The following is a 12940-nucleotide window of genomic DNA, read 5'->3' as shown; positions in this document are numbered from 1 at the left end:
GGCTCGCTAGGCTCGTACCTAAGTACTATAGGCTTATACACTAACTTTACTATTTATAGAATATTAAGACTAAGCGATACCCTATAAACGCCTAGTTACGTAATTAGGCTTATATAAGCTAGGATTACGCGGTATCCTTTAGGTAAGGCTATACTTAAGCCTTACGAAAGATTCTATAAAACGCTATTCTATTCTATAGGATTAGAAATTACTCAACTTAATTTCTAAGCATCCTAAGAGTTAACTCGTATTTACGAATACTCGGCTATTACTCTCGTACTTACGAGATATTACGACGGAGCCTACGCCTATATAATATAGGCCTATACTCTTTTACTTAGATAGACCCTAAGTTATTTACTAAGATAGAAAACTACGATATATTTTACTCTTTTAACTTTAGCTACTTCTACTATAGATCTAAACCCTATCCCTCGGATAGGACGTAAGACCGTTTCTCGATTAGTCCGTTTACTACTTTAAAAAACTAGTAAGGTATTAGATCGACTATAGTAGAATATTACCCTAAAATTATAATAACTTACTATTTAACGTACGTAACTAGATAAGCTATTCGCTAGGAGATAACCGCGTATCGTAATCGACTATAATAAAGTCTTTACGAATATCGAGATAATTAGGTAGGCTAGGTAGGAAATAGAGGTATTAAAGGCGACGACGAGGTCTTCTATATAACCGAATACTAGAAATATTACGCGGAATAGGTAGTTAAATAATACCCTAGTACTATTTATACATTAATTTAGTACTAATAAGTCTATATAATTAGTAAATTATAATTATAGTACTATTAGTAGTAAAAAATAGGGTGTTTCATTACTAGGGTGTTTTATTACGTAGTACCTAGACTTAGACATTCCTAACTAAAAGCCGTTAGGGAACCTATTAACCCTAATAAGGGTGCCGCTAATCTATAACCTATGGGCTGGTAAACGGTGTACTCTTAGTAGCATGTAACCTATTGTTTAGTGTACTACGTCCTTATTGGTTAGAATTTAGTGTATAGAATAAGCCGAGTGCATAGGATAGAAAGGCCTCGATTAATTATTCTCCTTATATATTACGAACTAGGTCACTGGAAGGGTCGCCAAGGATAAGCCGCCTACACTCGAGGGAAACGAGGAAGTTAGCCGATGGAGAACGAGGCTACGTTACGTGACTAAGGGATGGACTATAAGGGACTATAGACTATAAATATAGTCTAGGAAAGTCTACAGTCCGGACTAGTACTATATATATACGCTCCTTTACCTAGATAGAATAGTTCGTAGTTAACTTCGTTAGTAATCCTATACCTATATTTTAGGATATAGTCCGACGAATAAGTATTCCCTTTATCATCTTGGTTAATACTCTAGTACCTACTCTATCAAGGAACCCTACCTTGGTTAGAACTGCTTGTAGCTCGGATTATAACATTATACTCCTCATTATCTCGTCTTAGCGGTTAGCTGGGTCGGCTTTGCCCGTCGTGGTTAGCTCGACCTAGTAGCGCTTCCCCGCTTTCTTTTCTTTCTCTCCCGTCTTTTACGCTCACGACATGTGGCTGAGCGTGCGAATAGCTTCATCCTCCTTCCGCTGGCCACCTCCCCATAGTACGGTATCATTAGTCTATCCCTCCTCTCATCTATTAGTTAACTGTCCCCCGTTGCGATTCCCTTGCGGGCTCGCTTTTCCTATACAACATGGCTGTCTACTTCGGCCAGTTCGTACGCCGTCATCCCTTCTCGATGTAAGTATTCTGCTTTCTGTCGCTGTCACGTGGGAACCACGTGACAAACCTTCCTCCTAGGGCTAGTGTTATTCTGTGCACCGTTTAGTTATGTGACCGCTTATTCTGTGCACCCGTCCCTATTTTTATGCAGGCAGGGTGGGATCCTACATGGTCATGATTATGCAAAAAGTTCCATTCATGGTTGGCTCTCTAGGACGGCTACTCCCCGTCTGTCACCCAGGTAGATTTCATTTGTTTCACTGAATATCACACGGCATAGTTAACAAATGCAGGCCTAGAGGATCGATACCCCTACTGGGTCGTCAGGTTTGTGCGCGCCGATAACAGTGACAGTGATCGACTTGTCAGTAATTTTCTTAGCAGCACAGGCAGGTGCACTCAGAGCGAGCTGCGTGCGTTCCGCCTCGCCATCACGCGGTATCCACACTGTATGCCATCCTTGTCAGAGACGGCTTCCAAGTTCTATTCCTTAATCTTCTCAGCAGCCCACTCCGCCACACCGTACAACAGGGCCGTGGAGTGTCCCGCAGCCTGAAATGGAATCACACTCAAATCCACAACCCGAACATTGCTGGTCCCATAGACTGTGAAGTTGTTGTCCACCACGCCGCCCATGTCGCGCGGCAACATTGCGCAAGTTCCCAAATGGTGATAATTCGGCTGGTACGCCGACTTCGTCTTGATCCAGTCTAGCCAGACCTCATCGCTGGCATCTTCAGGAACGAGGGTGAAGCCCGGCGTCAACGTCGACGCATTGACGATATCCGAGAACGGTGAGGTTGCCACCACCTTGCGCGAGAACTTTGTGCTCGCGACAGCCAGGGTGCCGTCGATTTCGAATTGAAAGAACTTCCCGTCGATTGCTGGAAGGGTTGTGACGTTGGATGAGGTGATGTGAACGCTCCCTCGGCTGAATGGCTGCAAGGGCCAGGAGATGACGCCGACGAGGTTGACGAGGGCGAGGGGGACGATTTCCGCCGTGGGCGTGTTGGAGTCATAGAGCAGGTCGAGTTGTGTGCGGAGCAGGCGTTGTTGGACCGAGGCGTTGGATGCGCCGTTGTTTTGCGCTGCAATCTGTTCGGCGTAGTGGGGAATCTGGGATAGTGTCTTGTTATAGAATGACGTGGTATCCGGCCCCAGCAGATCTTGGAGGGACACGTGTGCCACAAACGCGGGCAGGCCGGTGAAATTCTCCTTTCTCGTGGTGGCAGCGACGACCGCGATGGTGGTTTGGTCCTGGAAATTCTCGCCTACGCCCGGAAGAGGGGCTTTGATATCGATGGAGTGTTTAGAGAGGATCTTTGGGTTTCCAATTCCGGAGTGCTCGAGAATCCCAGGGCTGCGGATTGCACCCGCCGAGAGGATGATCTCCCGGGTTGCTGAGATATTTGATATCACGCCGGTCTGAGAGATAACTTCAGCTGCTGAAGCCACGGCTTTACCGTCGTCGCTATCGTTGGCCGACCAGAGAATGCGGGTCGCGGTGGTGTTGACCAGCACGACGAGGTTTGAACGATTCTGCACTGGGTAATAGTACGCCTGGGCAGCATCCTCCCTGATATCCGCATGGCCGTCTTGAGTGACCGCCTGCACGCCAAAGCCCCTGAGATCCCCGTCGTTGAAATCATGGATTGGCGGGATACCTAGCGCTTTGAACGTGTCATTGAAGATTTCGTGAATGTCTCCCGTTGAGATATGTGGGCTGTAGCATGTCGAAAGCGGACCAGTAAATCCATGGGCAGACTCTTGATAGGCCGCGCCGATGGTGGTGAGGTTGGTTGACGGAATTTGGAAGTGCTCTGACTTCTTTGCCGAAGCAAAATATTCCTTCCACCCCAGGTCCAGTCCCAGAGAAGGCCATAGGTCGATCTGAGAGCTAGCAGGCCGGATGTAGGTCATGCCATTGATCAGGCTGGATCCACCCAGTCCTTTCCCAGCGCTCCATATGAGGCTCTGATTCCCTCCATATACCTGAGGGACGCTTTCATACTGCCAGTCAACACGCGTGTTCTTCGCCAGGCCAAGGGCGCTGGCGGTCGTCACGTTGGGGTTGCTTCTTTCGAAGTTTCCAGCTTCGACCACAACGACGGTGACGTTAGGATCCTCCGAGAGCCTCCCGGCGAGGACTAGACCGGCTGTGCCGCCGCCGAGAATGACGTAGTCGAAGTGGGTATTGGTGGCTCGATCAGCCCCAACTCCGCCTAGCGGAGAACCCAACGTCGAGGGAAGTAGCAGCAGCGCAGGCCATAGACATCGAGCTTGGTTCGGAAAACGCATCTTGTTGAGCGAAGTCTAGACGGTCGACAGTACTGTGCGAGAAAACTCCATCATTGGTTCGAGTTGCGGGTTGCTCGAGTATTTGTACCTCCATCAGACCTAGACTTCACGATGCAACAGTGCTAGCCGATCATCGCTCAGGCGTCCCGTGTACCGCAGTCTAGTAGCTGCCTTCGACAGAGGTCGTACCTCAAACTCCACACCCCAGATCTGAAGAGGTAAGATTTAGTGTGTGTCCAAGTCCCCGGACGACTTTCTCTCGCGCATAAAATAGCCATTCTACACCGGACTCCCAACCCCGGCCTTAAGGCGCACAGTCCCCAACACGCCTAGGCTCCGAAATAAAATAGAAGAATACTAATCTGGCCCACATTCTCATTCGATTACGTGAACATGAAATTTTTTGGAGAAAGTTTATTCATGCAAATATGTGCAAGACTCCTAGCCATATCTACATGATTCTCATCCGGCTCGGTAAATAGTTGATCCATTCCAGCCACCAACAACAATATTGATTCTTGACTACTCGCAGACTTGTAAATATTAGAACATAGTAAGAGAAGTTTTTGTTTTAACATAGCCGTGCTTTAGCCCACTAGGCGTCTAATATTTATTGTTTTATGTTGTTACGAGGCGCTAAACTTGATTAATATGAAATTACTAGCGTATCTATACGAGTGTTCCATAACGGATACTGCATTGAGCCAACGCCCGAGGACTAAGATCACCACGGATTTGCGGTACCTTAAACAAAGTATCGCTATGGCTTAATGGCTCGTAGAACAAAGGACGTTCACTGTTCTACCGGGCGAAGAAAGAAGTTTATTTAGTAGAGTACATATAAAGAATCAGGGATTTCATCCACATAAATAGTAATATGTCTAGAGACACTTTTACACTTCACCCAAAAGGTAGTTGCCGGTAGTAATGGTTAAGGTAAGAGAGGATGTTAGGGTATAAAGCTAGCGAGTATATTACGCTCCGAGTATCTTTATATCTATTAAGGTACTACTATATAGATCTCTAATTTTCGAACTAAAGAGCTCGAAGTACGCGCATACGATAGCTATAAGATAGACTTATACGATAGTAGAGAGGCGATATTACGAGTATCGTACGAGAAAAGTATACGACTCGCGAAGAAGCCGATATAGTAGAGGACGAGACGAACGGCGAAGGACTAGACGCGTCCTAGTCCGCGCTAAGTAATTAACGCGGCCGCGAGTCGTACCCGAAAAGTAAGTAATAATAACTAATTAAAGTTAACTAGAAGAAATTATAAGGGTTTAGCTAGGAATTTAGAGTAATTCGTCTAACTATCGTATAACGAGGATTCTAAAGCTAAGGAGAGAAAAGAAAAGAGAAAATCTATCTACTATACGAATAAAGGAAATACTTCTATAAGAGTATAAGTAACTTAACGAGAATACTAAGATAATCGATTAATTACTATATAGTCCTTAGAATATCGACTATAAGAACTTAAGGAGTCTAAAAACCTCGTATACGATTCGTATAGCCCCTAAGGTCTTATATACTAGGCTCCTTAGTATTTTAGGACTAGTCTTAGTATAGAATAGGTACTTCTAGAGTCTATCGTAGTCCTATTCTATAATAATTACTCTTCTCCCCCGAAGTATACTCGTTCTTAAGTATAAAAGTAGTAGGTAAGAAGTAGCGTTCTAGTATAGCGCTATATACGTTTTATATTAATATTAAAAAAAACGTAATATATTTTCCTAATCTTAGGATCGCTCTTAATCCTAATTTATTCTACTCTTAGAGATTATTTCGTATTTACTTTAATTTACTTAATTCTAGTAAAACTTCGCGTACTTCTCGTATTCTAGTATAGTATATATAGTAAGCTATATCTATAAGGCTAAACTTTTTAATTATTTAGTCCTCGCTATTTAATTTTCGTTAAGGTCTTAGCGATTAATTCCTAGGTAAAGAGTATATTAACCTTCCTCTACTTTATTTTTCTTCTTCTTCTTTTTTTTTTTATATCTTTTATTCCTTAAGACTCCTTCCCTTAGTAAGTCCTATAATTAGTCCTCTACTTTTTTCCTATTAATAGTATACTAGCTACTTATCTTCTTATTTCTATTTAGAATTTCTATATAAGTTTCTATTTTTTCCTAGGATAGTTAAAGTTAACTTAGTATACTAATTATACTTATCTAGTATACTATCTAGTTAAGCCTTCGTTCTATTAATCTAAGGAGATATTAGTAATAAAATTATCGAGTATATTTATATAAGATATATAAGATCCTTAAGAAGAAATAACTAAGTATTACTTAATAAGAGTAAGCTTACTCTTTCTATACTAAGTATATATTAACTCTATTTTAGATAGAGAGATTTAATATAAGACTAAGAATAGAAAATATACTTAGTATAGAATCTAGGATTATACTTATAAGGTAGTAAGTTTCCTTTTTCTATACTATTTCTATCTTAACCTCCTAGGTATCCTTATATTTAATCTATACTATAAGGGTTCTAGTTAAGTTTACTATAGATTCTATTAAGCCTAGTAGTATTAGCTAGATTATTTACTCTAGTAAGCTTTTTATCTCCCTAGCTATTTCCTTACTAATCCTATACTAGATCGTTCTATTATAGAAGTAATTAATCGTATAGTTCGCTATATTACTTCTAGCGTTATATCTTATAATAAATTTATAAGCTTCTCGATTACTAAACTAGATAAGAAGAATCCTAATTCTATAATATCTCTTCTAATACTTAATACTATTAGAACTTTAGCTAAAGTTTAAGCTTAGGCTATAGGTTCTTCTACTATCCCTATACTTTCCTTATATTAATACTTTCTCTAGGCCCGAATTACTCTACCTCCTTAGCCTAAGAGAAATTTATATAATTTAATCGCTAGTAAGCTTAGAGTCGATATAATAATAGAAGATATTAAGATTAAAGCTATCGATAACTAGCTTACTAGACGAGTACGACGATACTTCTATATAGATACTAATAGTAATAAGGATAAGCGGCTTCGTACTACTAATAGAGATTTCTATACTTTTACTAACTTAAAATAATTATTATTAAATAAACTTATAAAGTAGGTAACTCGTAAGCGACTTATAGCTAAATTTCCTACTATACCTTTAAAACGTCCTAAAACTAATAGTTCTACTAAGAATTCTAATTATTACTCTAGCTCTAGTCCTAGCTCTAAGTAGATTTCTAGCTTTAAATACTATTCTACTATACTAATAGTATACTTTTTTATTTTATATTCTACTTTTATAGGTTTTTAAAGTTAAATTCTAACTTCTTATTATTCTTTAGCTCTATAGCTATTAAGTAGTAGTTATCTTATATACCTTATATATACTATATCCTTAATAAGCCTTATAAAGATATTTTTATTTTATTTCTACTTTCTAATTTTTACTCGTAATCTTATTTACTTAAGTTCTTAAAGATTATATATCTTTCTAAACTTAGCGAGTAGTTTATCCGCGTTTAGTAGGTATTCCGCGGGTTTCTAGGTATCTTCCGCCTTAGAGAAACCCTTCTACTTAACTAGATATCGACGTTCTACCTTAGTATTTTAGTAGTCGAGAATCTTTTCGACTTTCTACTATTTATCTTCGTCTACGTCGATAGGTCTAGACTTCTCGCCCTTAGGTCGTATATAATATAATTTTAGTAACGATATATAGAATATATTATATAGCCTTCTATACTTCGTTAATAGCTTTAGTATATAGATATTCTAATCTACTACCTTAAGTACTTTAAAAGGCCTTAAGAACTAGTTATCTAGTTTCTTACTTATTCTTCGTATATAAATAAATTTAGAAGATAGTATAACTTAGTTTTCTAGAGTATATATTCGTAGCTCTCGGCGCTTATTATAGTACTTTACTATACTATATTATATTTATTCCTACTATACTATAGTTTCTTATCGAGCTTCTTTAAGCGCTCTAGCTTTCGCTCGTACGAAGTTATTATTACCCTTCTATAATTTTCGTACGATATTAATATTTATTATAAATTTAAATATTAAGACTTAAGAAAATAGTATTTTCTTAGTCGTAGTATTAATCGTTTAATTATAAGTATACTTCGCGTTAAGTAGTAGTATAACCTAGTCGTCTTAATAGTAATTAATATAGTAATATAGATAATATTCTAGAGTTTAATTTATTCTCTTAGTCTATCTATCGGTCTAAGGGTAAAACGCGATCGAAAACCGCCGCTTAATTACTAGGTAATAGTATAGAATTTCCTAGTATACTAAAGTAAATATCGTACTCCTATTACTTATAATACTCCGAAATATATCGAATTAAGTAAATATTTCTTTTACTAAGATATCTCTTAGCTCTTCGGCTATAATTTCTACGCGGTACGAAATATAGCGAACTATTTTAGATAGTCGATATACTACTATAAGTAGCGCGTCGTACGCTATTTTCCTACGAATTAAGGACGAAAGTCTCGTTATAAAGTCTATAAATATATTCTACTACGATTTTTCCGGCTATAGTAGTATCGCTAATAGTTCGTATAGCTTATATCTCGATACTTTTATACGTTAATATATATTATATAAAGAAATATAGGTTCGTACGTTCTTCGCTAGTTTAGACTACTAATAAAAGCGCTTAATAATAGTAAGAATTCTTTTTCGATCGAAATAGCCTTTCTACTAGAAGTTATTATAATTCGCCCTTAAGATCTTTAATTTTATACTAAGATTATAAGATATATATATCGCGCCTTACCTTCGTACGAGATCCGCGGAGTCCTCGCGCTATACTCCTTTCTAAGTCTCCTAAGAAATCCTTTCTTCGGGTAGCTTATTCTATTTACGCCTTTTATACTACGCGTTAGTATTTTATAGCGCTAATAATTTCTTAACTAAGTTACTTAGAATTTAGCTCTTTTAGGCTAAAGTAATAGCGTTCTTATTTATACTAGAGTATATATTAAGTTTTACTATAGACTACGAGGAGCGTCTACTTCGTACTAAGAATATATCGTTACTAGACTTTAACTTTATATCTTTATTAAGAGTATCGAAAAATCTATACGCTTCGTCTTTACGCGTATTCTACTCTACTAGAATATAGAAACTACTCTTAATTAAGTTTTTAGTTCGTCGGACTAACTTCCGCGTTATAGTATAAATAGAAATACTTATAGCGCTTAAGTTACTATTTAATAGCGAACTTTCCTCGCTATTTAGGCGAGACTAAAGAAGTTATAAAAATAAGTTCTTAAGGTACTCTTAAGAAGTTATATAGTTTAGTCGACGAAATAGACTATTAACGAAGTTCTTCTTTTTCTTTCGATACTATATTACGAAGTTAAAGGTACTAAGTACCTTCGTCTAGCGTACTTATCTATAATTTAGCGCCTTTATCGATATAAAATACTTTAACGTATTATAATTAGTTAAGACTAGCGTACTAGTCGTAGCTTTCTCTAAGTAGTAGCGCTACTCCTTAAAAGATTCTATAATAGCTAGTATCTTCTAATTCGATATTCTATAGTTACGCTCTACGACGTTCTACTTTCTTAAAAAGAAAGCTATAGGTTTCTATATCGTTCGTTCTCGAGTAGTACGCGACTTATATACTTATAAAAGAATCGAACTATAAGCCTTTCTTAAGGCGTCGAGTTCTACCTTATACTATTATATAGAATTATAGTAGACTAGTAATAGTATACTATAAAAGTATACTTTTAATATCTTTTAAGTCGCTTTAGCCTCGTCTATCTATTTAAATAAGTCTATCTTCTTCTCTTTCTATATTTCTTTAAGAAAATTAATAATAGAAGTAGTTACTTATAAGTATTCTACGATAAAACCTCGATAGAAGTTCGTAAAACCTAAGAAGACTTAGATTTTTCGAAAAGATATCGATTAAAGCTAGTCTTAAACTACGATAATCCTTCGAGGATCTATCGAAATACCCTCGACTTCTACGATAAATTTTAAGAACTCGACTCTCTAAGTCGAGAACTTATACTTCGAAAACTTAATATATAGTTTATACTTTTAAAGCCTTTTAAGTACTAAATATATATACTTAATATATTCTATCGAATTTTAACTAAAGATAAAAATATTATCGAGATATACTATATATATAATATTAAGGAGCTTCTTTAACGCTTCGTTAATATAGGCTTAGAAAGTTATCGAAGTATTAGTAAGACTAAACGATATAACTAGATATTTAAAGTAGCTATATCGCGTACGAAACGTAGTCTTCTAGATATTCTTCTTATATATTCGTATTCTATAGTATATATTATATAAGTTTAACTTAGTATATATAGTAGCGCCGACTAATTAATCTAGTATCTTACTAATTAAGAGTAAGGAATAACGATTCTTTACGATTACTTTATTTAAGGTACGATAGTTAATATAGAGTAATAAGCTATCGTTCTTCTTTAGTATAAATAGAATAGAAGTCTTCGTAGGCGATTCGCTCTTCCTAATCTATTTCCGCGCTAAGTATTTATCTAGATACTCGCGAAGTACTCGAAGCTCCTTCGTACTAAGAAAATAGATTAGTCTATAACTCGCTATTAAATCTTCTTCTAAAGAAATCGAGTAAGTTACTTTAGTATCTAGCGGTAGCTTATCTATATTCTCTTTTAAGAATATATTACTAAAATCTCGATACTCTTTCGATAAAGAAATCGCTATATTTCCGCTATTATTCTACGATTTCTCTTTAATAGGATTACTATTAAACTTTAAGTCCTTTAAGTAGATAGCGTAAACTCGATAGGTTTTAGCTAGCTTTATTACCTTTCGAAAGGAAATAAGAGCTATATACGCTTTTCGTACTATACGATAATACTATATATTTTCGCGCTAGCGAACTTCTAGATTTACTACGTAAAGCTAAATATACTTAAGAATTATATTAAAGTTATTAAGATTAGTAGCTAAGAACCTATAAGTACTAGGAATATATATTTCTAATATATTAGTCGTATATAAGGCTATATAGTAATCCTCGTAGATTTAAATTAGGTAGTCGTCGATAGCGTAAGTATATTCTTTCGATATCCTTATAGCGAGGCCTTCCTCTATAATTACTTTCTATAATATAAAGTTTAGCTTCGCTTCGGAGTCGATTAATACGCGAAGCGTACGCCTTTTACTACTAAACTTCGTATTTATAGTTACTACTAGTACTCGCGACGATATCGTACTACCTTCTAGTAGTCTTAATATACTAGTAGCGCGTAGCGTACTAGATATTAATTTTTTTATTTAGAGGAATTTATTCTTCTTCTAACTTTTATTCTTAGCTATATCGCTAGCTATCTTACTAGTACTCTATAAGTACTCTACTCTTATATATTTAGATTAGTTATAATTTTAATATAGTCTATCGTCGAAAGTAGGTTTATATTTCTTATTCTTTTCCTTCGACTTATCGTTATATAGATAGAGTTCTAAGCGCTTCCTTTAAGGAGTTTTCGCGTTTAGTTTACTAGAAGAATACTTCGAGACTTCTTATAGTTTAAGCCTTTTACTAGAGGTCCTTTAAAGCTTCTTCTAGCGCTATATCGCGCGTAGAACCTACTTTTTAAATTTAATATCGAGTAATTACTTTATTACCTCTAGTTAAATCTTAGGCTTTAATACGAATAGTAGCTTCTAAGTATACGTCTCGCGTTTAGATATCGATAGAATATTCGTTCGAATACGTATAAGTTCTTCTTATAGTTCTCGAATTATCTAGCTTTCGCCCTAGCGTTTTCGCTATAGGCGACTTAGTACGAATATTAGGCGGTTCGCTAGGTTTTATACTAGATTTCGTAGGAAGTAAATAAAGTCTTTCTATATTAGAACGGCCTCTTTCCGGCGCGTCTATACTAAAGTAGTAGTATTAGTTAGGAATATAGTTACTAAGTTAATATAATTCGCGTTTAATAGTATCGTCGAACTCGATAGTATAGAAAAACGAATCTACTAATAGATATCGAATTCTTATAGGCTAGCTAGCGAAGTATCTACGTATATCTTAGATTCTTCTATCTTAATATACTTTACTAGACTATCTTCTTATAGACTTACTAGCCGCTTACGAAGAAATAGCGTCGTACCTAAGATATCTACCGAATTATTAACTTACTTACTCCGAAGCTCCGCCTCTATTCGTTATATTTTATCTAGCTATTTCTTTTCTAGTAGTCTACGTTATAGTTACGCGTAGCGATCTTATATTATCGATATAGGTACGATACTTAACGCTCTAGAGCTTCCTTAAGGAGTATCTTCCTTAGCTCTACTAAGCGATAATAGTAGGTTACTCGAGCTCGCTCGAGATCCGCGCGTCTCTCGCGCTTCCTCTACTACGCGCTAGGTAGAGCTCGATAGCTCTCCTACTTAGGGCGATAGATTTTCTATTTACTCTATCTAAGCTAATAACCTTCTTTAAGTACGCGTTTTAGCTACGCCGCTTATACTTCTAAGTCTTTTCCTTAGTATAGTAGTTAAGGAAAGTTCTTATAGAATTATAAGAGTATAAGTAACTTAACGAGAATACTAAGATAATCGATTAATTACTATATAGTCCTTAGAATATCGACTATAAAAACTTAAGGAGTCTAAAAACCTCGTATACGATTCGTATAGCTTCTAAGGTCTTATATACTAGGCCCCTTAGTATTTTAGAACTAGTCTTAGTATAGAATAGGTACTTCTAGGGTCTATCGTAGTTCTATTTCGTAATAACTTCCTATCTTCTCCTATAGTAGGTTAGTATAGTTTCCTAGGAGATAATCGATAGGAAGGAATTACGTAGCTTCGGCTATATAGTTATATAGCCTAAAGGTATACTACGAGTAATCGCTCTAGAACGTACTCTAGAGCTTTATACGAATTTA

The 12940-nt window shown here is 36.7% G+C and overlaps 1 protein-coding gene across 1 annotated transcript; it reads right to left on the bottom strand.

Moving 5' to 3' along the window:
- Window positions 1-2218: 2218 nt before the first annotated feature.
- Window positions 2219-4033, bottom strand: A1O9_12873 (uncharacterized protein; the record flags this gene model as incomplete). Its single annotated transcript, XM_013398193.1, has 1 exon — window positions 2219-4033. One exon carries the CDS (start codon window positions 4031-4033, stop codon window positions 2219-2221), a length of 1815 nt encoding a protein of 604 aa, XP_013253647.1.
- Window positions 4034-12940: the final 8907 nt, after the last annotated feature.

This window comes from Exophiala aquamarina, assembly GCF_000709125.1.
Source record: "Exophiala aquamarina CBS 119918 chromosome Unknown aczIA-supercont1.30, whole genome shotgun sequence".
NCBI lineage: Eukaryota > Fungi > Ascomycota > Eurotiomycetes > Chaetothyriales > Herpotrichiellaceae > Exophiala > Exophiala aquamarina.
The sequence above is the reverse complement of the archived record's forward strand: the minus strand, read 5'-3'. Positions and strand labels throughout refer to the sequence as shown.